This window comes from Pteronotus mesoamericanus, unplaced genomic scaffold (assembly GCF_021234165.1).
Source record: "Pteronotus mesoamericanus isolate MK-2021 breed Mesoamerican mustached bat unplaced genomic scaffold, CSHL_Meso_final contig_169, whole genome shotgun sequence".
NCBI classification, from domain to species: Eukaryota; Metazoa; Chordata; class Mammalia; order Chiroptera; family Mormoopidae; genus Pteronotus; species Pteronotus mesoamericanus.
The window spans coordinates 22,184,397-22,211,556 of NW_026555068.1; the positions used below are offsets into that span (position 1 = coordinate 22,184,397).

Consider the following 27,160-nt stretch of genomic DNA (forward strand, 5'->3'; position numbering starts at 1 on the left):
ATTATTGATTCTCCCCAAATATCATGTGAATGCATGAGGTTTTTGTGTTTATTTTGCATTGATTTGTGAAAGGGACTAGTACCTACAACAATTGCCACAGTGTTGACAAGCCAAAAAGAGGCCATTTTACCAAAGTCCGTGAGACTCTGCCAAGTTACCCATTCACTTCTGAGGGTGCCACCTGGCCAAGATGCGCGTGGACTGCAGAGAGAGCGCGCCATCTGCTTCACGGGGTTCAGACCGTGACCCGGAGCATCGCAAGGGCAACAAGAGCAGCGCAGGCCACAAGGGCCAGCCTGCTAGGGAGCATTCCCAGCGGCGTGAAGTGTTCCACAAGCACCTGGCCACTAAGGCAGGAGAGGAAGAGTGTCACACCCGATCTTTATTACAGTTATTGATGATTGTCCTCCATCCGCTTCAGCGGAGGGGGTGTCTTCTCGGGCCATGCCTGCTCGTCCAACTCACCTTCGTAGTGGCACGGTGGTGAACTATGTAAATGGAATACAGGCTGCTGATGGCAAGAGCAGACTGCACCTGGCACGGAGGAGGCTTTGTCTCATTCTGCGGCCTGAGGAGAGGGGTCTGGGGAGTGTGACCACTTGGGATCTCCTGGGACCACCCCAGTGGAGACAACGGCCTTTTCCTTCTAAATGGCTTTGTATGAAATATCCTATATGTTTTGTTTTTAAATCCTTTCCTTGGTTTGCATCCTTCCTAAAGAGGGATTTACATGAACAAACTAAGGAGCCTATTGCGGCTATGCCCTTCACCATGTGTCTTACAAAGATAAGGACTGTGAAAAATGGTTAAAATTTCAAAGGGTAATAATGATAAGTAATAACTTCCTAAGAAGTGCACAGCTCAAGTGAATATGGAGGTAATTACGAGTAAGCTTTGACAAATACCTTCGTTTCCTTTGTTTAGATAAGGTATCTAGTCTAGTGGGTCACAGGAGCGGACAGACGCAGCACACAGATACAGCCCCATGCATCGGGCAAACTATCACGTGATGTTCCTGAGAAAGGTGCAGAGAACGTGGGTGCGCTGACCCAGTAAGGAGCCCCTGGTACATGGGAGGACATTTATGGTAGAAAGACACAGAACCCTCATCTGCCAATGGCTTCCTGATGAATCCAGAGACCCAAACTGAAGAGAGGTTTTGCTCCCAGAAAACAGAGACAAATGTTTTTCACGCTCTTTTTCTGAGAACAAAAAGAAAAGTTGTGAGAAAGACAAAACAAAATGTCTATTTCAAGACACTGGGGAACTTGAACTTGTATGAAAGACCCATAGTCATGACCCAGACTGGACACTGTTTTTCCTTCAGAGGCATTTGCATGTGACAAGTTGGGAGGACGCAGTGAGTGAGAGGCCAGAGCTCAGAGAAGTACGCGCAGTCCAGGCGAGGGAGGTGGGAAGCGTGGGGACAGAGTTGGAGTGCAGCCTCCGTCATGCAGAAGGGAAACGCTTAAAACACCCCGGGAGTGCACCTGGGGCTTGGGAGAGCTCTGCCCTGAGAGAAAGGGTAAACTGGAAATAGATCCACCCTTCGAAAAGGGATGAAACCCAGATTTCACACAGATCAAACCCTCACTGCATTAAAAATGGATGTCCCTGGACTGCCTACGAGAAGCAAAACTACCTTCTCTCTGAAGGATGACAAGATCGTCTCAGACCTCAAATTATCTTTATACTATTTCATACATAATATATGACTCTTAATAAAAAGTAAGCAGCTGTAAGAAGTCAAATACTGACCTAAAATCAAAACCATTCTTCTGACCATATTGAAGAATTCAACATGTAAGAGAGCTAAGTATTATACTAATCAAGACATGGAATTTAAAAAATAACTATGATCATTTTGTTCAAAAAATTATATATCAAAGTTCAGATTCAGGGCAAGAAGAAAAAAAACAATCAAAAAGAAATTTTAGGACTGAAAAATATGCAGTGGAAGTAAGCTGAAATCAATAATAAAAAATAAGGCTATCCCCAACTATTTAAAAATTAAGCACACTGTAATCATAAGGAGGTTACAAGAGTTAGAAAATATTTTGAACTGATTGATAATAAAAATACAAAATTCAAAACCTGTGGGTTGTAGGCAAAAGCCATGTGCAGAAATTAATTTAGAGCTTTAAGAGCAGATATTAGAAAGAAAGAAAGCCCCAAATCATTTGTAAGTATCTGCCAAAGTTGAAGCTATAAATATTTTTTTGACATGGCAATTTCATTCCCAGTTGTGAAACAGAAAAATGTGTATATATGTGCCCCAAAGGACGTGCATACTAGACATGTGCATCAAGACGTAACTTTTAATTACCAGAAATTGGAATAAGCTGTAATGCACATCAATAGTAGAAGAGAAAGAATTTACGGTATATACCCCAAAGTGGAATGCTTTTCAGCAATAAAAGTTTTTGTAGATGAATCTCAAAATGTTGCTGAGCAAAAGAAGCCATCGCATAATACGTACGGTGGCATTCCAGTTTCACAAAGTTCAAAGCAGGCAAAGCTAACCCACAGTGTTGAGGAGGCCAGGGTTACCTTCAGAGAAAAAGGTAGTGACAACGAAGGGGTACAATGGGGGCTCCCGGGGACACGGTGACAGCCTATTTCACGATGGAGGTAATGGTTACAGGAATTTACTGACTTGATGAACAGTCTTCAAGACTCCACAAATCAAGGGTAAATGAGCTCGGGGCTTAGCAGCAGTTTGGTCAAAAAGATTCAGGGTAAAGCTCAGGAAACACAGCCCCATGCGCCAGTGAGAGAGACTGGTAAAGTTCTAGGCAGGAACGGCTTGCTGACAGGAACCGGGCATCTCTAAATGCTGGGCTGTCTGATGGAAGGGCCAGTAGGCTCAGCGGTGGAGGACATATTCAGCACAATGAGGAAGTTACCGAGACTCAAGTTTTATACTAACTGCAAATAGTGCAACTGCCCGGGAGTGGAACGCGCTCTGTCTCAGTACCAGGACGATCTGTTCTGACAAAGGCAGAAACACTGCCCATCGGGGTGAGGTGGCGGAGGCTCCCGCATTGTACGACACGGCAGGTGACCATTAATGCCCCTCCCCCACCTTCAGAGCACACGTTTATGTTCAATGGAGAACCACAGTAAAAAGCATCTTACCCTTAGTCGCGTAGTGGAGATCTCAGCTTTTAAAATATCAGGATCGTATTTAGTACTAGATGATGATCCTGAGAACACTTTTCAAAGACAAAAAAGAGAAAACAAGGTTGCATAACTAGTTCGCAGCTCAGAACTTACAAACTCTAAAAACAACAAGATTCACATGCTTCTGCGGATACTTACTTACTTTATAATTTCTTTATTGTCATTCATCAGACACCTAAATATAAAAAGTAATCTTCAAACCTTTATAATTTTTTTTTTTAAAAACTCAAGAAAGACAAATGTCATAAAGATCCTGGAACTTCATTTCCTTCTGGACTTTATACCAACAGATAAAATCTCAGAGGTCCTGCCTGCAGACACGGTTTGTTAGAGCTTCGCATTTTCCAGAAACTGACCATTTCTGTGGAACCTCTGCGCCCCTCGCGCTGCTGCTTTAAACAAGGCCAGCCCCGGATGATCGGTTTTTGAGATGGGGTCTGGTGACCCCAAGTTAGCTTTGGGGTCAACAGAAAAGTCACTCTCACTCACGGTCCTAGGTCTTCCCCACCACAAACAGGGCCCAAGGGCAGTGAAAGCGCTCAGTTATTGGCTTGATCTGAAAGGGTAAAAACTGACTTGACTCATAAATCAATAAAAGGCCACCAGGCAGAAGGAGAAGCAAAAACAGAAGGGACACACGATGCCCCAGAGAGGAGACGTGGATCTGGAATGGGGCCGCGGGGCTCTCCTGAGAAGTCTGCGGGGGGCCCTCTCCACCCTTCCTGCGGAGGAAGGGGCAGGACCCAGAGTGACACCCCACAGCGACCCAGGGGCCTCTGTCCTCTCCAGGCTGGTCCCCACGTCCAAAGGGGAGAGCCCCGCTGCACTTACAGCTTGTGTGAGAACTTGACTTCTCCTTGTAGGCGTCGTTCAGCCGCACGTACTCGTCCAGGGCCAAAGCCAGCCTCTGCTCCTTCACGTGGTACAGCTCCTTCTGGGTCTGGAGGGCGTCGCGAGCCACCGAGAGGTAGTCCTTGAGCATCTTCTCCTGCTCCCCCCGCCATTGTTTTCTCGGATCTTCAATCTGTGTGGTTTCTGAAAATACATTAGGCGGGTTATTTTTTAGAATCTAATTACGCTGTTTAAAAAAAAAATTTAGTTTAGCTTAAGAAAAGTAGCTAGGTTTAATTCTTATAGTACTCTTAGGTAAATTAATAATATTCGTGAAGTGACTTTTCCAGAAACTGGGGACAGTTTTTGTTTTGTTTTACCCAGTCTCTTCCCCACGCTCATCCCCTTTGGGGGCCTTGCCAACAAGTCCCTCTCCCCTGACTCCATCAGACACGAGTGTTGCGGTAACCTGTTCATTGCTTCTACAGACAATCGCTGACCACCCGCCACATGCAATGGGGGGAACAAGACGTTGAGGGATGACCCTTTCCTTCCAAGAACGTATGTAATGCAGAAGAGATTGGGACGCACGGAGTTTGGAAACCACAACCGCTCTGCGCAGGAGACGCGAGGGGCCTGCAGAGGGGCGGGGCTCGGTGCCAAGGCGGCTCCGGACGCGGGGGCTTCCTCCGGCTGGAGAGGTGAGGTCCCAGGGGGCAGGCGGCGATTAAAGGCGGCCTTGGGTGCTCCCAGACAGAGTCCCTTCAGGCCCCGCTTATCCGGCGCCCCCTCCCCGCGCGGGCCACGCACGCCTCGGCCGCCCGGAGTTTCCCGTCAGTCTTTGATCAACCCTGCTCCTGGCGGGCTCTCCGAACCTTCGGCTCCGCTGTGGTCTTCTTCCTCCAGGAAGCTTCTCCTTCTGCCCGTCCCCAGTCCGCACCCTTCCCCTCGCTCGGGCCTGGCTAACTCGCTCTCCGGAGCAGCTTAAAGCCCCTTCCCTAAGCCCAGCTGCACCCTTCAGGATGGGCCCTGCCTGTCGTTTGCTGTCGGTGCGATCGGGGTTCGCTGCGAGGCCCAGTCTCCTCTTCCGAGAGGAGCTGGCCTGGGGTTTCCTAATATCAGGTCGACATAGAAAACTCATTCGGTGAGCAATGAATGGTGTGCCACGGGAAGGTTCTACGTGAGGGCAAGAACGTTCTTAGCTGTATTTTAGGAAGATCATGTCATAACTATGGGAGGTCCTACTATGGAAAGAGTGGATAGGATTGATTGCGCAATTTTTTTTGATGAAATATTATACAGTAAATGAAATAGCAGTTTATAAAACCACCTGTATAATATAACCCCACTTCAGGTATATATATTTAAAACCCTGTGTGTGTGTGTGTGTGTGTGTGAATATGAAAAAGTCTGGAAGGATACACACTCAAAGGTTTAGAATGCTTCGTTATCTGTAGGTTGTATAAATATGGATAATTTTTTCTTTCTGTCATTTACCTACATTTTCTACTTTTCTCCTATGCACACCTATTACCTTTATAAAACATGCTTCTTAAAGGGAAAAGGACAAAAGGCACAAGGTAATGAGGGTCTGAGTGAGGAAAACAGCTGTGGAAAGGGGCTGAACGACCAAATCTGAGATTATGTGCTAGAGAAAAAAGTCATCAAGGGCTGACAAGACGGCCCTAAATCTTTCAATTTAGTAACGATGAAGATTACAGTGTTTCAAAAAAAAAAAAAAAAAATCATAAAATCAAAGGGAAAACTGAAGAATCCCATTTTGTACCTGTTTGTTTTGAAGGTTTGATGGCAAAATGGGTAGCAATGTCCTGCAACCGGAAATGTTTGACAAAATACTAGGAGCATCAGCTGGAAACGCAGAGGAGCTGCACAGCAGTGCGCAGGGAAGCGTGGCTGCGGGCCACGGGCGGGGATGCCGGGGACGCCCCGGCTTTGGGGAGTGACAAGGCAGAGGGACTCCCGAAAGAGGCACGAGGCCACCGAGGAGAGAAAGAACAGGCTGCAGGAGGGAAAAGAGCAGGTTCAAGGAGAACGGCGTGCTCACCCACCCCAACTCTGCACCCGGGCGGGAGGAGAAGGGACCGCGAGGAGGCCCGGAGCTTGACGACCACCGGACATTTGTCAATTCTCAGTTACCAACTGTCAGTGTCACTAGCACCGTGACACCTTTTATTAGCACATTTTAAGTACAGACATTTTTTCTTTTCATCAAACCTGAACAGTGTATCCTCATAGGAAAATACAGAGGCTGAAATAAGACCGGTAAAAGAGAAGGGCCGCCAACGCCTCTCCTTCCCGCTGAAGGCGGCAGCTCCGCGTGAAAGGTCACTTCCGCGGGAGGGACCCCCATCAAGCCTGGGCCCTTGCGTTGCTTCAACGCTCATGCAGAGCAGGTGGCTCGTGATAACGCCGAATGGAGTAGGCGCACACCACCCGGTCTCCCCGCGACTGCACCCTGGAACCACGGGCGGAAGACACAGAACACTCAAAGGTGACTCTAGAGAGTGGTCAGCAAGGAGGCCTGTGGAAGGAGCTAGGAACCCACAGACCAGTTGCACGGCGGGAATCCCGTTTCTGTTGGTTTTGCAGCCTGTACCCCTCGCTCTCCCAGACCCTGGACCACTCTTCCTGTCGATACACCGGAAGGGACAGCCCAGGACTAAGCGCCGGGCCGTCCCACGGAGGCCCCGGGAACAGCCGCCTCCCCACGGCCGGCGGGGCGGCGTGTTCCTCCCTTGGTCCTAGGACAGAGGCAGCTGTGACTTGTGTTGGCCACGTGGGGGGCTGGGGCCAGGACGCCACAAAAGGGGCTTGCAGGGGCCAGAGCACGCGGGGGCAGGGACAGGAAGGAGAGCCAAGGACGGGTCCTAGGTTGTTGCCCATTTTTAAATTGCGTTGTCTCTCTAATGTTGATTTTCAGGAGGTACTTCTGTGTCCTGGCTATGGGTTCGGAGATGGTATGCCTCAGGAGCACACTCTAAAATATGGCGAGTGAGGACTCTCTTCGCAGCATGGAACGCACTCCATTTAAGCGAAGCTCTAGGTGAGGCATGTCTAAGCCCAGATGACAGAAAGTAGAACAATTTGCAGCGCTGGGGAAGGGGCAGGAGAGAACTTACTGGGGTGAGGGCACAGTCCATATCTTAGCTAGAACGGCATTTGCCAAAACCCACTGAAATGAGCACTTAAAAGCTGTGCATTTTCTTACACGTAAATAAGACCTCAATTACTTAAGCAAAGGCAAAAAAATTAGGGTATAGCTCTGACCTTACCAAAAGGTTATTTACTTCTGGTTTTAGTAATAATATCAAAACCTTATAAACAGCACTTCATCTTTACCTTCTGGTCAGTTCTCCCCCACAACAGCTCTGCATCCCCCAGCCACTCAAAGGTGAATTCCATCTTAAAACACCTAAGGCCTATTATAGACAAACGATCATTGTCAAGGTCAAATCTCTTACTTCTCGATATTTGATAGGGTTACATGGATATGGTGTTCAACAGCCAAACATTCTTTATTTCATTTTTTATTAAAACAAAGAGAAAATAATGCTGAAGCTATACAGTGTCAAGCCACGGCATATGCGTGGGCCAGCTGTTACAAGACGATACGACTGTTTGCTCCCCGCACTGCTTCCCAGGACTGTCTTTAAGATTAATGAGACGCGGGGGCAGACCCTTCTGCGTGCGGGACACGGGCTGCGGGTGACTTGGGCGCTTCAGGGCCCAGTAACTCCATCAGGCCGCGGGGATGCCGTTACGGCCCCACAGCAAAATGGGAGGCCTGAACATTTATAGTCTGATCAGTAAGATTCGAAACATGCAGGATGGCACTTTCCGAAGCCTAATTTATACTTGAAATGCACTGTAACTTTTTCAGAAACAAACAGACGGCTTTTAACCTGTGAGTTAAACAATAAAGCCCTTCCTGCCTTCTAACACGTAGGAATTCATCATGACACTCGGTACCCAAGGGTGAGGAAACAAAGGCACAGTGGCTGGCCTCGAGGAGCTCACACTTCAGCGAGAGAAACATAAATGAATGATTTAAGTGGATATGACAAGTGATTTTTAAAAATCCCTAAGCCCCTGGTATTACAGAGATAGCGGGACAGGGCACCTAATTCAGAACACGGGTGAGACCTGCCCGGGTGTGGGCTGGGTACCGGGGTGGCCGCTGGGAAGCCCTGCGACCCGAGCAGAGGGACCCCGGGTGGGTGTGGCGGCTGGCCAAGAGGGGCCCCGGGGGCTGGGCAGAGAGTGCTGTGACAGAGGCAGGGAGAGAGGAAAGGAGGGGAAGGGGTCAGCCGAAGACCCTGAATATGTGCGTAACCCACGGGCAGAGAAAGCGGAGTGGCGATGGCCGAGGGAAGGGGGTGCGGGGCCTGGGTGGAGGTGGGCAAAGCGGGGGAAGTGGGGACATCTGTCATAGTGTCCACTGTAAAAATAAGTTAAGAAAAGCTATTAAAGTGAGAGGTGTTCCCCTTCCCACCACAAAGAAATCAGGGAACAAACAAGATGAGGGTTGAGAGCTTTTCCACAGCGACAGCCGCCCCTTCCAGGGCTGGCAGTGACCCTCGTCCCACCCTGACCCCCTGCGTGGTCACACGCAGTCGGGCCGCGAGGGACCAGACTGCACCGGTGCCTTACCGCCTGGTCCCCCAGCGAGAACAAGGGGAGGCGGAGGTCCGATCCGAAGGCTGCTGGTCCCAGGAAGAGGAGCCAAACAGTTGGTGGTCTCCGCAGGCCTCCAGACCCCCGCTCTGGAGAAGGCGCTCGGGCCAGGCAGAAAGGCAGGCAGGCAGGCGGGCAGGCGGGCGGATGGACTGGACGCCTTTCTCTCCCTCTGCCCCATAAACCCAACTCCACACACATGCACCAAATTCCAAATAGGGCATTTCAGTTAAATGTTGGTCGCTGAGACCATGCGGGGTAAATGAAAGAAATTCACTTTGTAAAATGTTTACTTTTTTTGTATGACTCCAGATTTGGGAGGTTGCTTTTCTGATCTGGCTGCTTTTTTACCAAAAAGGAAACCTTACTGTTGATGTGATCGATGTAGTAGACGCCAATCTGAGGGTCGAACCCTGCTTCCCAGCCCCAGGGCAGCTCATCCCCCACGCAGTCAGCAAACGACAGGGGCTTCGTTAACCTGCAACGAATGAGAAGAAACGCGCATCAAACAAACGGTCAGACCCCAGCACGTGAAGCGCATGCTGTGTCCGGCCTGCAGTTCCTGTTGGTTCTTGACTGTTTCTAGAGTTTGCACCTCTGTGTATGAAAGAAAAAAACTAGGAGGAAATACAGAGATGAACATTCAAAAAAGTAGCAGTGAGTCATAATACACATTTGAAAGTTCACAGCGTAAGACTGGGAGACAAATGTATATAATAAATGTATAAGGCCATCTTACAGCAGGGAGGACTCCAAGCTGACAGTGGGGAGGGCGCGGACCGAGCTCTGTCTGGCTCTACGGTTAAGCAGCCATCCCATTAAAGAGGAAAGTCTGTCCCGGATTTGAACCCTGGCCTCATGAGGTCATCACATCAGTACCTCTGAGACAAAACAGACACCAGGCCGCGCTCACCTCAGGGCAGGACACTCATACAAATGACCAATCACTCGATGGCGAGGTCCATTACGGGTTCTTGAGAGGAGAGACAAACATCTTATAAGTATCTTGTGCATAACCATCATTCAACCAAAAGTTTAATGGAACCAAACATACGACGTATTTACATATCAGCGTGATGTATCCAGGGGAGAACCCTTTGAAACACCTTATGCTTTCTCTTTCAGCTTTAACATGAAAGGGGCACTGCGGGTTCCTCAGTGGGGACACGGTTCAGGCTCAATCACGGGCTGGCTTCCTCCCTCACTTCCCTCCCTCTGGCTCTGGTGCGCCCCCTTGGCTGATGGAGCTGCAGGGCGGGGGTGCCCCGCTGCAGAGTGGCCGCCATCCATTGTTGACATGCGTTCTAATTCAATGCACTGGCACCCAGCACTGTTCCCACACACAAACGCGCCTGGAATCCCTTCAGTCCGTGCAAACGAGCATCAGCTACCTCACGGCTCAAGGGAAAAACAGGTCGCTCCCAGAATCGCATCATTCGCCAGAATAAGAAACCGCGCCATCTGCCCTCAGGATGCTGGGAGAACAGCATGAACGAGGGAGGCCCTTTCTTCCCTGGCCTGGCCTGCAATGGACGGTCCTCCTCTGAGGACACTGGTGGATCCAAGAAAGGGAGGGTCTTCCTGTGCCTCAGTCTCCCCTTCGTGTGAAGCCTGCTCTGAAGATGCCTCCGGAGCTCTGGCCCTCAGAGCAGCCCAGCTGACGGAAGGACAAGTGGCTCGGCCACCGGCCCACTATGATGCCCCTGCCAGGTGCCCTTCTCAGGTCAGCTTCCTTCTCTAAGTGGGGGTCACACCCCTGTCCTCTCCTCACACCTGAACTGCCCCGAGTCAAAAGGTAAGACCAAAAGAGATTTCTTGGGAACTGTGTCTAGGGCATGGTAAGTTGCCAATCAATGTTAGTGGTGTTAGTACGAGCATGACACGTGAACTCTCTCACGTACTTTCCAGAGGAGCAGAGCCAGGCAGCCCAGCGGAGAACAGTGGTCCCCAAAGAGTGTCCTCATAGCCAGGGGCATCAGCACCTAGGGACTGGCTAGAAATAACGCGTTACAGAAGCCTCCAGACTCAGAAGCTCGAGGGCCCTGCAATACACGCTTCATCTGGCTCTCCGGGGAGTTCTGGGGAATTTGGCAACCGCTGGCTGGAAAGCGGAGAGCTTGAAATCCGGCATCGGACACGTGGGTCAAACAGTGTTCTGCTGTACAACCTATGTCAGGTTTGTAACCTTAAAAGTCCGTTTCCCAGTCTATTTTCTAAAAATGGGGGGAGGGGTAATGAAGTTTAAATGAGAACTAAACAGTATAATGCCTGACAAATGGTAAACTTCAATATATTTACGAGATGAGGAAAACGAATCTCAGACATGTTAAGCAATGTGCCTAAATAAGGAAACTTGCCATATTTATTCTGTAAACCTGGATTCAATTTGAACTCAGTCTGGGGGGGCTGGGGGGAAGAGCTCTTAGAATTGTGCTCAAATTCCATGTTATATAAACTGCCCAGAAAAATTGAGTCTTCTCTTGACAAAAAATTCTCTTTCCCTAACTCCTTAGCAATGCTATCTAAAAGGTATGTCTGAAAAATGACAAGTAAGAAGACATGGAAACAGTAAGTTTAAGTGACAAAAGAGAGATACTATGCAAGTTAAACCCTGACACCAAATGAACATGTTTAATCATGGCTATGATATGAATATATTTAATACTCCAAGCATCCGAAGTCACAAAGGCTTCAGAACATGTGCTATAATTACAAGTTACGGAAACGCAACCGTACTTGGAAATAATCCAGCTTTTCCCATTAATTGTTCAGCAGTAATAAGCATTTTATTACCTGTCACTGTTCTAAGACTAGAATTACATCTCGAAGATAGATGTAATTGTGAACTCGGTGAAAAATTCAGACGTTTCCGTTCCTGGGAGGTTTCACATAAAACTTCCTCTGCAGCGTCACTTCCAAAATCAAGTGAACACATATCTTTCCTCCACACTCTATCATTAAGTAAACCCATTAAATAAAGATATATACATTTCAAAATTTTAGGATTTAATTCTGATCCAAATTACAAGCTCTAAGTAGAATGACATTCTCGGGTACCAAATAAAATTCTACACGCGGTCATGCTCTATTCTGACGCAGGGAGCACATTTGACATTGCTGTGATACACTAAGGAGAAACACAGCAAAAAGAAATAACAGATGTGTTCTGAAATGAAAAACAATATGAATTAGAACAGATACAGCAAACAGAGTGAGCAGAAATGTTGATTAGCTTCTAAATTCCTTCCTCTTGTTTTGTACAAAGAATCGCGGAAGTATTCAATCTTCCTTTGAAGTTAAGGGAGTAAAAATGGATGGAGTTTGTTTTTATTGGTTTCCCACAAAGCAGCAACATCCTGCAAAAAGTCTAAAGTTAACAAGAGTCTTTCTGCAAAATTCCAGAGATTACTCTTTGCTTAAAAAAAGTCTTCTTCTGCACCGTGACTGATGTAAAGAAAATGGTAATTTACTGCAGTGCTTTGCCAAAGTTTATGTATAAAATTTGAACTTTGCATGGTATTTCCTCTTCTCCTGGGCACTGCATCAATCTTCTACACACTGTCATTTAATATTTATTGTCAAGTCATGGATACTTGTCCTATGATACGAGATGCCACACATACATATATTTACTTTTCATAATTACATGACGGTGAATACAATGCGTGCGCAAGCGCAACTCAGAGAAGCTGGGTTTGCACTAATTGCACTACATGAAAAAGCACTTAACAGGGAGAAACCACTTTCAGGTTAACAGAACTCTTGCCACACTCCAACCCTCGTAAATGCAAGGTTAAGCATGAGTGTGAAAGGTCTTATCAGTTACTTGTACTTGGTGGCATCGTGCTGTTGTCGTTTAGCCAATTCAGCACCAAAGTTCAAGGTCGCACCGTCACCTGATTACTCTGGAATCTGCCCACACCAACTTGCGCGGTTGCTCTGAGAGAACAGGGAAGACGGAAGGATGGCGTTCACAATTTGAATTTTAATGGGGGGCGGGGGATACCAGAAACCTTTCTACAGCTCTGAGAGATTTTAATTTATATGATGCGGATTAGTCCCCCAAAACGACTTCGGTCCGTTTCCGTCACTGCTGTAGCCAGGGAAACCAGCAAGGCCAAGGAGCTCGAACAGGGAGCCTGACAGGAAAGGGAGAACAGCGGCAGCAGAGCAATCGGCCTTTTAGAGAAATCACGCAAACCAGGGTAATGAGGTTACCGTAAGTCTTCCAGGGAACTAACTCTTCCAAAGGAATCCTATCGGACAGAACTGCAGCCAGGAAAGGCCCCTCGCACGGTGCAGAGCGAAGGAGGAGCCTGCCCCCCGACACTCGAAGGACTCATGGGTGTCCCGCAGCTGCTAAGCAGCATCGCTGGCCGTTTGACCAGGCTCCTGTGGTTCAGGCCATCTACACCGGTCCCAGACCTGGTCTTTCTGTAGCGTCCCCCATTGGAGCCCAAGAACTACTTAATTCCCTCTCCCAGCGATGGGCTTGCAGCGAGGGGAGCAGTGATCTCGATGCCCAAGCCTGCCCTCCTCGGACCCCAGGGCCCCGCCCCCCTCCCTGGCTCTCACGTCCCTCCTCCATCCCTGTGGTGGTCCCCTCTGGCTGTCCCTGCTCTGCCACTTCCCTCCATCTACTCCTCTCACGTGGTTCTCACGTAGTTCCCATCTCCTCCTCCATTCCACAGATCCACTCGAGCCCCGCCCCCCCCCACTAAAAAGTCTTCCTTCAGATCTTCAGGCTCTCGTTCTGACACTCGCTCCTCACATTCGATCATCCTAACCTGTTGAGTTTAAGTCTGGAGGACTTGGGGAGGCCTGCCCAAGTCTCCCCAAGGCCACCAACCTAATTCTTTGGCTCCTCCCTGGCCAGGCTTCGGAGAGGAGTGTCCGTGGGTGACTCACCCAGATATATTATTTACAAAAATGTTGGTGCTTACAATATTCTATGTAGAAAGGTCCATTTTTACATATAGTAATTACACTACTAAAAAGTAAAAACATTTACTGAGTGTTTACCACGTGCCACACGAGCTTCAACACACAGACGTCCGAGAGAAACCCTCACAAAACTCTGCACAGTAGATACAATCATTATCGCCATTAGATTAGCCCAGGCAGGAAAGAAAGTTTATTCGCAATCAAATAAACAGGTGGTCACGCAATGCCCACCTCTCTCTCTAGCGAACACTTGCAGTGTCTAGTCATTAAATTGATTGGGCAGCCTACGGCCATTGTGGTGGCTATCAAAATGCGTGGATTTAACCACTGCTACGCTCCGTGGATTTGCCTTCCCATCCATTTCTGAAAGGAGAGGCAAGGAAGGGGTCCCCTTCATACGCTCTGGAGGGAGGAGACGGGAGGGGCCCCGGGTGGAAGGTGACCCTTGGCTGGTGCCCAAAGTGTCTCTTCTCTGACAATAATGGCTGTACGCTGTGCCTCGCAGGCCCTCACGCTCACCGCTCACAACAGGCCCCGAAGAAGGAAGAAGTGAAGGCCAATCACAGATAATAGGAAAAAGACCCATCAAGAAGCACAACTCTGAAATTCTTTGGAGATTCAACCAAAGACCAAAAGTGGCCTTTAAAAGTATTTCTCTTTTTGACATGATTTGTAGACTGAGTAGCAACTTCTAAGTAAAACTATGTGACTTATACATATGATTCTTAAGAAAGAGGCTATAAAATGATTCAACCTAATTGTCTGCCTATTTTAGGTTTGATCCCCAATCGGGGAACATACAGGAAACAACCAGTTGATGTTTCTCTCTCTCTTTCACCTTCTCTCTCTAAAATCAATAAATATATCCTTGGGTGAGGCTTATAGATAGACAGATAGATAGATAGATAGATAATAGAATAGATAGATAGTCTGGCTATCTTCGCTTAAAAAAGGTTGCTGCTAATAAGGTCGAAATTGTGGCTTGCACCTCCCACCAGCTCTTTAACATAAGAGTGGCTAGAAAAGGTGCTACTCAAGCCTCGGAGCACACCCGCCTCATCTGAGAGCCACGTGGAAACAGATGGCTAGACCAACCCCCGGAATTCCGACTCAGCAGATCAGGGGAGGAAGCCTAAGAGTGAGCATTTCTCACAAGTTCCCAGGTGACGGAGATGTGGTCTGTCCCTGGACTGCACTTTGAGGGCCGCTGGCTAAAAGGCACAGGTTTCAGCCCAAAGCCACCCAGGTGATGCAGAAATGGAAAACAAACTCAATTTAGAAATGAAATCAGAAGCAAAGGTCTGTGCTTCGGAAATCTCTCTATTGTGAAAACTATAAAATGTTTAGATAAAATGAATGGATTGATAATTCCCAGATTTGGGCACCTTCATTACATTTTAAATAAACATTTTTTTCTTCTCAAAGGGCATTTAAGTAATTTTAAAGTAAGTTTTCCAAATGTTAGGCTTTTTTTCCTTTCATTTTCTCACTTATATCGCAGTATGTGCAATGGTAACAAGTATTCAACATCGTTAGTCATCAGGGAAACACAAATCAAAACTGCCATGAGGTACCAGTTCACACTGGATGACTATAATGAAAAAAAAAAACAAAAACCCAGAAAACAAGCATTGATGCAAATATGGAAAAATGAGAAGCCTGTATGGTAGGAACCATGCATATCGCTGGAGACAATGTAAAATGGTGCGGCTTCTGCAGAAAACAATATGGCAGCTCCTCAAAAAGTTAAACACAGAATCACTATGTGATCCCACAATTTTGCTCCTAATATACCCAAAAAAGCTGAAAACAGGAACTCAAACAATTACGTGTACACATGTGTTCATAGCAGCAGTACTCACAACAGCCAAAACGTGGAAATAGCTCAAATTTTTATCAGTGGATGAATGGATAAACCAAGTGTGGCATATACATGCAACGTAATATTACTCAGCCATATGCTACAGCGTTGGACAAACCTCCAAAACATTGTGCTAAATGAAACAAGAGAGACACACATCATCATACAAAGTATGACTCTGCGTATAGGAACCTTCCAGGATAGAGAAATCCGTGAGGAAAGCCAATCAATGGTTGCCAGGGGGTAGGGAATGGGGCAAACGGAGAGAAACTACTCAATGGGCACTTTGGAGAGGTGGGAGTGTTCTGGAATTGGCTAGAAGGGGTGGTGGTTGCACAGCATTGTGAATATACTACGTGTCACTGAATTGTTTAAAATGGTTTATGTTATGTGCATCTCACCTCAATAAACTGCTCTTTTAAAAATAGTAACATGTTAGAACAGCACCAAGACTCCAAGGGAATAAAATATTTCCACAAGAGAAAGCAAAATCATAAAAATATGGAGAAATTTTCAACTTTATTAAAATTAAAAGAAACGCCAAATAAAACAATAATCAGGCTTGATTTTAAGCCGACCAGACTATCAAGTTTGTTTTTGTTTTGTCTTAATAATGATGAAACAGTTCTGAGAATGTGAGTAATCAGATACTTTCATTTATTGCTGGTGATTTTGTAACGCAATACAATCCTTTTAAGAAATAATCTGGCAACATTAACCACCATTCAAATGTCGATTCCGCTTAACCTAGGAATGCTATTCTTGCCGAGTGTTCCTGAGCCCTGTCCCACCTGACGGCCCACACAGCCTTGGCAGCCGCCGAGGGCACCCCGCCACCCTGCCGTCTCCCCCAACCAGCCTGTGAGCTTGTCCAAGGCCCGGCGGGCACCCGCGGCACAAAGCCTCCTCATACATAGCCAGCAGGTAATCAATGCTGACTGAATGGATACACATTGGAAAGGAAGGCAGCAATGAAAACCAGGATACTGTGGAAAGGCTGTCTTTAAAAAAAAATTTCTATTTATGTCATGGTAAGTGCACTCACTAAAAACAATATGAAGGCCGATATTAAGGTGATAGTTGCTTAATGTGTTTACACATTAACAGCGGACAAGTCAGGAGGAAGATCGTTCAAGACCATGTCAAAATATCTGGTCCTGTAATATTTTAGTTTATTGCAATTACATTTAGGTGTCATGAATGAATAGCTAAATGGAAAACAGATTCTGAGTTACAAAGAGGGAAGAGAATTTATCTCAGGTGTTTCAATAATTCAGCAAGATTCTTTTTTTTAATGTTTTACCCTACAGAAGAAAACAGGGCAGTCTGCAAACACGTTAACCTGAACCTCTTTCCTCTCCTAAGTGCCAAGAAATGTTTGCTTGTTGGATTATTCGGTTTTGGAAACTAGTTTGAGAATTTAAGTGGATATGCCAGCAGAGAAGGTAGGACTGTTTGAGAGAGGAAGGGGTTTCAAAGAGTATTGTCTAAACAAACAAACGAAAATTCACCAAGACTCTCTCATTCTCCAGCCTATAGTTGAAGCAACAAACATACAGCCAGTACTGATGGATTCCATCCAGACAACCCATGTTCCTGGCCGGGGGCTGGCACATGGCGCGGCGCTCTGGGCGCACGGGGCCTTGTGCTCGCAACCTCTCACTTGGCAAGGTCCATCAAAGTGAACCTGTGTCACTCTTACCAAATGTAAGGAGCTGGGAAGACGACTTTTTGATGTCCACAGCCTTATTACATAGGGATAACATCAGCTAACAATCTTTCATTCAGGCTACGTTTTTCTTACATAAACATGCATATATATATACTGATGTGCTATAATATTGAGCACATTTTTGCAAGAATGGTATTGAACTAAACTATACATATACTTGCTTTAAAAGACACAAGCGATACATTCTTATTATGAAGAATACATAAAACAGGATAAACTGTTAGTGAAGTCCCTCCTTCATTTCTCTATAGAATGATATGTATTCCACTATTTCGGCATCTTTTCAGTCATCTATAAATTCATATACTTTACAAAACACACAAATAGGGTCATACTACCTTTGCCACACAAGTTAGATATCTTTCAATATCTTCTAGTATCTACCTACATTGAGTGGATTACAGTCCACCATTCAACTAATCATCAAGTAACAGACATTAGTTTCACTTCCTTCAAGAGAAACCAATGCTTCAACAAACATGCTTGTAAATGTTTTCAGCTATGCAAGTTATTTTTTAGAATAAATTCCGGGAAGTGAGTCAACAAGGAGATACATTTCTAAATTGAAAAATGTCAACAGGTATGAGGGGGATGATAAAGCCACATGTGCATTTGAATTTTTAATTCCAATGCCCCCCGCCCCGCCCGGGCTTTACCGACGTGCACCCTTGTCCACGAGGCGACTGAACGACCCCCTGACCACATCTGGCGGCTCTCCACGCTGTGGTGTGGCAGGAGGCCATCTCATCGGTACGAGTACGGCTGGCAACTTTTCTGGGCGTTGTTTGCTTCTTTTGTGAATTGTCCTTTTAAGAGGTGTGTGGTTTGTTCTTATAATTGATTGGTAGCAACTGTCAATACACTTTAGTGCTAATCCTCTGTCAAGTTGCAAACATTTTTTTCCAAGGCTATTGCTGTTCATGAACTCTGTTTATGCTGAGTAAAAGATAATATTTAAAAGTGCTGGGAAAATTGGGTAGACAGGGGATAAAAGCTGGATCCCATCTCTTCCTTCAACAAAGTTAATTCCAGATAAGTCAAAAGCATTATAGGTGATAAATGAAACTAACTAAAGTATGAAACCTACTCGAAGCAAAGATATACAAGAATCCTTTAAGAGGCCTGGATTCTGTTCCCTGACCCAGAGCTGCAAACTGTAGCCATACAACACTTGCCATTGAAAATAAATACAGTGAAAACAAAATTATATGATAAAATTACAGCGAATTGCTAGTAGGGCGTGCTCTCTTTGTTACAAAGGCAATTCGTAAGTATTAGAAAGGGGTTAAAGACTTCTTAGCAGCAGACTTTCTCCTTGATATGATTGGAAGAATTGGAAGAAAAGTAAAATAGGAAAAAAACACAGTTAAAAGTTACCTCATGTGCTGTCCCGGCCACACCACACCCACCTCGGAAAACATGGCCAAGGCCAGTGGAAGACCCCAGCAGGACCGGGGTAATCGGGACGAACTCCACCTCAGGATTGACCTTCACGGCGGTGCACGGACCGGAGGAGAGCGGTTCTCAGAGTGGGCTCCCCAAACCAGCGGCAGCAGCATCGCCTAGTAACTGGCTAGCCACGCGGACTTCAACATCCACGGGAAACTCCGGGGGTGGGGCCGGGCTCTCCCCGTGATCCTGCCGCTGCTGCTGCTGCTGCGAGTGAGAGAGTCTGGGGTTGGGGTGGCGGGGAGACAGGGCTGGACAGAGGCCGGCACCGAGCTCAGTCTCCCACTTCCCAGCCGCGGTCGAGAAGGAGACCAGGTACTCAACGCGGGGGCGTGGGAAGGGCTGCTGAAAAGCAGCCCCTACTGGGATCCGGGGCTGCCTCGGAGGCGTGGAGGCTCCTGGCGAGGGCAGAGGTCCCAGCCACAGAGTCTGCGAAAGCCGGAGCTGGAAAAGGAAGAGCCGGGGGTGGTCCCCAGACAACGCACACAGCACGAGAGGTCGCAGAGAAAGCCGGCAGCGCCACGGCTTAGCAGTTGCGGAGGAGCTCAGTGGTAGCAACGTGGGTAAGCAGAATTACCGGGAATAAGCAGTTACCTTTATTTATTTATTTTTAAAAAGATTGTATTCATTTATTTTTAGAGAGAAGAAAGGAGAGAGAACGAGAGGGAGGGAAACATCAATGTGTAGGCACATCTCACGCGCCCCCTGCCAGGGGCCTGGCTTTCAACCCAGGCATGGGTCCTACACTGGGTATTGAACCGGCGACCTTTCGGGTCGCAGGCCGATGCTCAGTCCACTGAGCCACGCCAGCTAGGGCAGCAGGTAACTATAAAACATGTTGTGTGTGAGGTGCCGGCGGGATGCACAGGTGAAATTCTGGAGAGCAGCACATGGATGAGGAGGATGAGCCAGGCAGGGCCTTGCATGGGACAAAGGATGTAACGCTAAGAACGCTTAGAAAACCAAATTCAATGAGAAAAACAACAAGACCCCCCTCAGTCTCTCTCTCCATTCCTGCCAGTAGGCAGTAATCACCAAGCTGCTGCCAGCGTTCGAACGCCTCTCAGGCACTGGGTTATCCTGACAGGACATGCCCTTCATCCCGGTCCCGGTCCTCCGGCAGGTTTTGCACACACGACCAGGGGCTGTGCACCAGGTGTGAGCCGTCCGGTGGGATCAGATGCCTCCGTAGGGGCGGCGGCCTCCCCGCGGCGCCGTGGGGGGAGTGATCGGTGCCGGGAGGCGGTCCCCGCGGCTGTGACAGCAGCCGGGAGGGCGCGCGACCACAAAGCGGTCCTCGTGACAGCAGCGCTGGACGCCCTGAGGGTAAGCACCCGCTTTCTACTTTGTACCCCGGGAAGCTCCACGTCTGTCAACAGGGACTAACTGCGGGGGTCCGGACGCCCGGCCGGCGGAGTCGACGTCGGCGGGGTCCCCTTCGCGCTCCTGGTTGGCGGGCCCCTGTGGAGCGCTGCTGGGCGTGCGGGAGTTTGACAATCCCAAGCCTACCCTTCTTTAAAAAAAACAGTATTACTGAAGTTTAATTGATAGACCATAAAATGTGCCCGTTATTCAGCAATTCTTAGTAAATTTCTAGAGTTAAAACCACTGTGCGGTGGAGGTTTAGCGTATTCCTGCCACCCCAGAAAGGCCCCTGTGCCCATCTGCTGTCACCTTCCGCCTCCCCACCCTCCCCAGCCGCTCACTCCCTTCCTGTCCATACAGGTGCGCTTTTCTGGACATTTCATGCGACGGGAACCCTGCAGTTTGTGGTTTCTGTGTCTGGCCTCGCTCCGTTAGCATAGTGTTTCGGCTGCACATCCGTAGTCGCGCATTTCAAGAATCTGAGCCTTTTTATGGCTACACAATATTCTCTTATATGGATATACCATGTTTTTGTTTATCCATTCACCAGGTTATAGACATTTGGACCTCTTCTGCTTCTCGCTGTGACAAGCAATGCTGCTATGAACATTCGCATCTACGCCAAGCCTTTTTGTTCACCCAAGCCCGGCTTTGAGAGGGGAGGGTAGTAGACTTCACGCTCAGTGGGAAGGGCTGGGTTTCATGGTATAGTGTCCCCAAACAGTAAGCCTCAGAGGAGGAAAGCCAGCAAGTGCCACCTGATGCCCTCCACGCCAGGAATCCACAGGACGAGCCGGCACAAGGTGGGAATACTACCTCTCCGCTCTGGAGCGGGGCCGACCCCACCACCTGCTGCGGCCCCTCCCGAGGGTGAGCCCGGGAGGTAACGGCAGCCTGACACACAGGCAGCAAAACAGGCTTTGACACGCGCTGTCCCCTGCCCCTGGGACACTGGCTCCCCCACCTTCCCAGCTCCCCGCGGTCCGCAGGCTCTCCTCACAGCTGTTCTCCAGGAGTCGACTTCCTCAGAGGAAAGCCGTCCTGCGCCCTGGGCTGCCACTGTTTAATGACACTGGGTGAGTCTGATTTTGGAGATGTTTTCCCGTTCACACTGGCCATGTTCACTGTTTCCATTTGTCAGTTGACGTGCCTCTTCAGTTTGTCACGTTCCACCTGCCTCTTCATCTCTGCGTCCTGGACGGAGAGGTGTTTGCGGAAACCTACAGCTGGTGGCTTCTAGCCGGGCCTCCCTGTGCAGACCCAGGCCTCTTGGGGCCAACATCTACCCGATCATTCCACGGGGTGTCTGAGAGTCACATCCAGGGGAGCTCGGATAAAACACAACTCTTGACCCCCTGGCCCCGCCGCCTCCCCCAGCCCCACGCCTTCCCCATGCTACCCGACCCTGGGAAATGGTACCATCATCCGCCCAGCCGCTCAAGTCACCACTTGGGAGGCAATAATCGTGGACGCTCCCCGCCCCAATCCACCCACAACACCCGATCCATCGTAACCCCTGTGGGCTCCACCCCCAGGTCTCAGCCTCGACCTAGGCGGCACCCTCTGTGGCCACGGCCCTCATCCCCTGGCCAGCACCCCTCACCTGGGCTGCACCCCGACTTCCCGGCCGGCCGCTGGGTTTCTTCTCGTCACGCAACAACCGCTCTCCACCCAGCAGCGGAGGATCTCTGGGGAAAGCTTTTTACATGTTTCTATTTATATAAAAGCTTGGTTAGAAACTACAGGAATCCACCCTCCTTGTAAAATTCTAGAATACTGCCCGGAACGCTCAGTCCGGTTCCCTCTGACCACGAGCTGTCACCCCAGTCCCCACGCTCCCCTCCGCAAAAGGAGGCGTTTGGAAGTCCCTGCGAGGTGCAGGTTGCTTGTTCACACAGCAGAGCCCGCAAATGCACAGGAGTCAGGGGCGTCCAACTTTTGGGCCTCTCTGGGCCGCACGGGAAGAAGAAGCGTTGTCTTGGGCCACACATTAAACACACTGTTGACACGTAATCATAAAAAATAATCTCATAATGTTTTAAGTAAAATTATGATTTTGCATTGGGCCTCAGGCTGGACACCCCCGAGAGGAATCGCTGTCCTATCAGCCAGCTGACTCCCTGGGTGTTCTTTTCGTGTCGGATTTCTCTCCGTTGTTGCTGTAGTCCTTCTTCCTCCCGCACCACAGCCTGCGCTGTGCACCTCCGTGGGCCTCCGTGCCCAGGACAAGGGCTGGTGCTCAGCCTCACATGTTCCGAGACGGTGCCCCCTGTTGACCACCGCCACATCAGTACTGGTGACCCGCCAACCTGTCAATCACCCTCGGGGGCCTGAAGACGTTGAAAAGTGCCTACTCCTGGCCCTCAATGCAACAAACACACAAACCAAAGGAATCCCAGATTTTTTTTTTTTTTTTTATAAAGCTCAAGGGTTGGAATTTCAGGAATCAAATATCAGAAATCGAAGAACTATTCCTGAGCAGCCTGAGGAACGGCGCCCAGGCTACAAATCAATTCCATACCTAGCTGCTGGCTTTGCTAAAGGCGGGACTAGAGTCTCATAACTTACACGAAGGTTTCTCTCCGGGGCTATTTCCTTGTGTTCTCTAGCGCCTAGTTCCCTCTGGCGCAGCCCCAGATCCTCCAAGCACTAAAAGTAGACGTATGGAATGTCAGGAATGTCTGATAACCATAATGACCTCAGATCAGGCCTTAGTCATAAACAGAAATGCGTGCCCTTTGAGCTCGGACTCAAATGCAGCTTGAAGCAAACAGAAGTCATGAGGCTGAGCGGGGCAGAGTGTGCAAAGCGAAGGGGGTGGGCTGGGGAGGCTCTAAATATAGCTCCTTATCACTGCGAGGATAAATACTCTTTCTTTATCTAAAGTGTCGATGAACTGCAATGGCAAAGCATTGCTTAGTTACCTTTTAGATGAGTAGCACCAGAGTTTGAGAAAAAGGCCATTAAAATTACTTGATAGAATAAAGTGCATCCTGTTCCCATATACCTTCCCTAACGTCTCCTTCTCAGGGCCTCACCTTGAGTTATTTATCCAGCTCTGTAGGTGCCGTTGCTGGTCAAGGCGGAGGAAGCTAGAACTGTTCACGATTAATGCTGCCTTCCTGAGGACGCTCTACAGAAAGGACGGGGAAGCCAAGCGAACTGGAACACAGGGGGCCAACATCGGAGACAAACGAGTGGAATCCGCACAATGGCGGGCTGCGGAGACCACGCAGGCCGTGGAGCGCGTGCACCTGGGAGGGCGGTCGGAGGCGACCGGGGCGGGGCGAGCAATCCCCGCTGCGTTGGGCGCCCTAACAGCAGGTTTATAACCCTGCGAGCAAACTGGTCACAGGGACAGACAGCGTGAAACCAGTGGGGGAGAAGGAGACAATTATTGATTATGGAGAAAATCAAAGGAAACTCCAGAAGAAACCAGACTTACAGAGTCAGAAAAGGGTACGCACTGAACCCTGGCTTCCTCACCAGCTGATGCTCCAAGGTGGCAGAGGAACAGGAAGTGAGGCCTTGGTGGGAAGGGCACCAGAAAGTCCTGAATCCTCACCCACATGGGAGGTCAATTCTCAAAATCCACAACCGAAGAAACGTATAAACATGTTGTTTTATATACAGAAGTAAATGCCGGAAGAGGCCATTTGATATGAGAGTGGTGGGCCGCGGGGAGGGGGAGGGGTTGGCGGGCGTGGGGAGCGGCTGCTGTTTTGTCTGGGGGACCTATTTTGTGTTTATTAGTCCTTTACAGACACGGCTTCGATTAAAATCAAGTTGTAACATCTCCCATAAGTTTCTAATTTTAATTTCAAAAGGCAGAAAACTTTCCCGACTGTCTCTATGTACTGATTCAAATTTATCCCTAAAAAAACCTAAGTTTTCCAAGTTACACTTGCTCAGAGCTCATGTAAAGTGCATTTCCTGGTACACCAAAGCACATGACCTACAAATGTGACACTACTACCGATGTAGTCTTTTACTCTAAACTGAGTTGCAGTGAACCTTCAATAAAATAGAAAATGTAAATACGGTAATTTCCTCTATCTAGAAGCCCCTGTTACACTCAGATATACCAGCTAACATGCGCATATATGAAAGCATCCTGTCAAGTGTTAGAGCACAACATAAACGCTGCTGTTCTTAACCCTTGGCCCTGGCTCAGAGAGGCCAGCGCGCAGCTGGGGAGGCAGGCGCACGCAGAAGCGCGCCCGAGGCAGCCTGCACGGGGAGCCCCGCGGTCGGCGAAGGAGAGTGGGCCCGCCGGGCGCTCGTCAGCTGCCCTCTTTCTCCATTATATAACACAGACAAGCAAAGCCGTTTGGTGAAATTACTCTTTTAGGATGGCATAATACAATGATCATCTCTATTATTTATAGCATGCCTTCCATAAACAGAAGTAAAATAAGTATAAGTGAAAAGTTAGGTCCCCAAAGTGCAGGTCAGCATCCCAGGCGCCACCGGGCCCCCCTTCAGGAGGCTGTTGTCTCTCTCCTGTCGTGCCCAGGACAGCACCCGCCAGTCCCCAGGCCGCTCCCACGGGTCTCCTCCTCGCCCCGCCCCCGGCCACCCCCCACCGTCTTCCTCAAGATTCCTGTGCTGGGGCCACAGACCTGAAACGCTTGCCCATGGGGCCCCTGCCTGTCAGACACCTGCAGGTCACACTCCTGGGAGGTTTCCGGTATTTTCTTTCTCTGCCCGCCGAGCCCATGCCCATGGGGACGTCACGCCTGCCTCGTGGCCCTCAGGCTTGAAGGCAGGCGCTGGGTCAGGAGGACCTCGTTTCCTAGTGCGGGAAGCATTCTCTGGCCAAGGGCGCGGCCACCGTTCACCTTCTGTCTCCGTCTCTGCAAACTCGGAGGCGTCTGGAAAAGCCCTCCCAGCCGTATTCCTGCCGTGGCTTCAGGCTCGTTCTGCCCCACAAACCTACTGTTTTCTAAGTAACCTGAAAACCTAGTTTCCAAAGAAAACAAAATCATGCTTTTGAACCACACTCGCTTTTGAAGCTCAAATGGGTGCCCGCGTGTTGATTCCATAGCAACTTCTCTGCTTAGGTTAACATCTACCTGATTGTTTAAAATAATATAGAGTCAGGTTTCACAGTGTTTCCGGGATGAAAACATAACTGTACATGATATGTTTTTGAAGATGCAATGATTAGTCGTTTAGTAATGCACTGGTTCAAGGCAGGAAGTTGTAGCACAATTTATTTACCCTAGGTCTTGAATCTCTAAATTTACTTGTTTTAACGTAAATTAGAATATGACATAAACAAGTTGGGTTTGCATTCATGGAGATATTCACCGTGCTGTGTGGGTACATTATATTCCAAAATTATATCCTTCTAGGATTCCTCTGAAGGACTTCCAAGAAGATGATGATTAAAAAACCTTAACTTTCTAAAGAGGTGTAAAAATTACACAAAACATACTTCTCAGTCTTCTTCCACCCAGAACAGCTGGTAACACATCTAATTTCAATGAGTATCAATAATGACTATATATAATTACAGTCAAAACATGGTTCTCACGTGCCTATGATTTGTAAGCTTGTACTTATTTGATGATCCCTTTTGTTCATTTTACCATTTCAAAATAGTTTTAAACATACAAAGATACAGACCATACTTTATGCTATAAAGAGATGAATTTCATATGTAAAGGTAATTTTTAAGAACGTTTGTATCTCTACACGTGCCGTAATTTAAAACCCCATTCCCTGTTTCCATATGTGAAAGCGGCGCCGGATGTCCGTTTTGATTTCTGTCCTTCCTGCCTTCCACCGCAGCCAGCATGCGCTCTGGCGCCCCGCGGCACCCCGGGAGGGGCCGTTGGCTGAGCAATGTTCCTTCTGAATGTGTGCTTTCTTCGAAGAATTTCCAGCACTAGACATTTTAAAAAATAAGCTTCAACATCCTTGAAGTAGAGTGGACCTCTTTACTTTATCACAACGGAGCCAAGCCACAGCGGCACTGATGTGTGAGTCTCTGTCGTGAAGTGAAATGCCCATTGCAACGAAACCAGAGTATCTAGGTTCTTACCCTACCTCTGCCAACAGCTCGCTGGGAGGGCTTAAACACTGAACAATCCCTTTGATTGTGAGTTTTCTTCATCTCTAAAACAACAGGGTTTGATTCAAAGATCCAAAGTCAATTCATGCTCTGAAGCTTAGTGATTTTTTTCAGATCCCGCAAAACTTCACTGTAGATGGTGGTCATTCATTCATATCCCATGTTCCCAATGACTTACATAGAAGTCTAAATGGTCCTTAATGGGCAGTGGCCCCTAACCATTTTGTTTTGAACCCAAAAGAGCCCTGTACTATATTGGGCAGGAAATACAAGGATCTTTTTAAATTAAAAAAAAAAAAGAAAGTTCACTGACTTCCATTGCCAACTACATAAAATCCAAGGTATCTGGTCTCCCATGAGGATACTCAAAATCTGACCTCAACTTGCCTTCCCAACCCGTACCTCCAATGGTTCCCTGTCCTGTTCTTAAGTTCCAGTCAGGGCGAACGTGCCTTTCCTCACCACACCGAGGTCTTCTCGTGGCCCATGTGTCTGTTCATGGTGTCATCTTTACCTTGGCTGTTCTCCATCTCCTGAGTCAAGTTTTACCTCATCTTCAAAGACAGGGGGACCCTATAACTTATCACCCAAACTGGGACAATTTTGACAGTGAAAGGGGATATTAATTGGATGGGACAAGGGACACTAGCAGTAAGCAGGGCTTACCCTAGCAGGCTGCGACACATGATCGCTCTACACAGAGCCCAACTCGAAAGCACATCTACTGAAAATAATCTCCCCCTCCCCTAAAGCTCATTGCACTTTAAATTTGTATCTCCTTCCGATGACCATTTCTGCGGTGCGTTTGAGCTGTGTGTCTAACAGGCTTCATCTCCCTAACCAGTCTGATTCATGAAATGAGTCAGCACTATATTCCCCACAATGCCTAGCTCATAGTCGTAGGTGGTCAATAAATACCAGGTGACGGAATGAGCTCCTAGGGATACCTAACTCTCGTATATAAAATTCACTTCTTCCAAATCAGTACGTGCCTTTTAAAAACCAGCACCACAGTTCACAC

At 48.1% G+C, this 27,160-nt stretch overlaps 1 protein-coding gene across 2 annotated transcripts in view; it reads right to left on the bottom strand.

The window, feature by feature from the left end:
- WWC2 (WW and C2 domain containing 2) overlaps positions 1-27,160 on the bottom strand; it is a 135,477-nt gene that overhangs the window by 57,260 nt on the left and 51,057 nt on the right. The window contains exons 2-4 of one of the 2 annotated variants that reach the window (XM_054566194.1): positions 9,078-9,187; positions 4,015-4,218; positions 3,139-3,215 (exon numbers count right to left, since the gene is read on the bottom strand). In XM_054566194.1, coding sequence (XP_054422169.1) covers positions 3,139-3,215; positions 4,015-4,218; positions 9,078-9,187 — 391 coding nt within the window. Of the gene's footprint in view, positions 1-3,138; positions 3,216-3,321; positions 3,359-4,014; positions 4,219-9,077; positions 9,188-27,160 lie in introns of those variants that run through there. The other variant, XM_054566193.1, reaches the window with a different exon arrangement.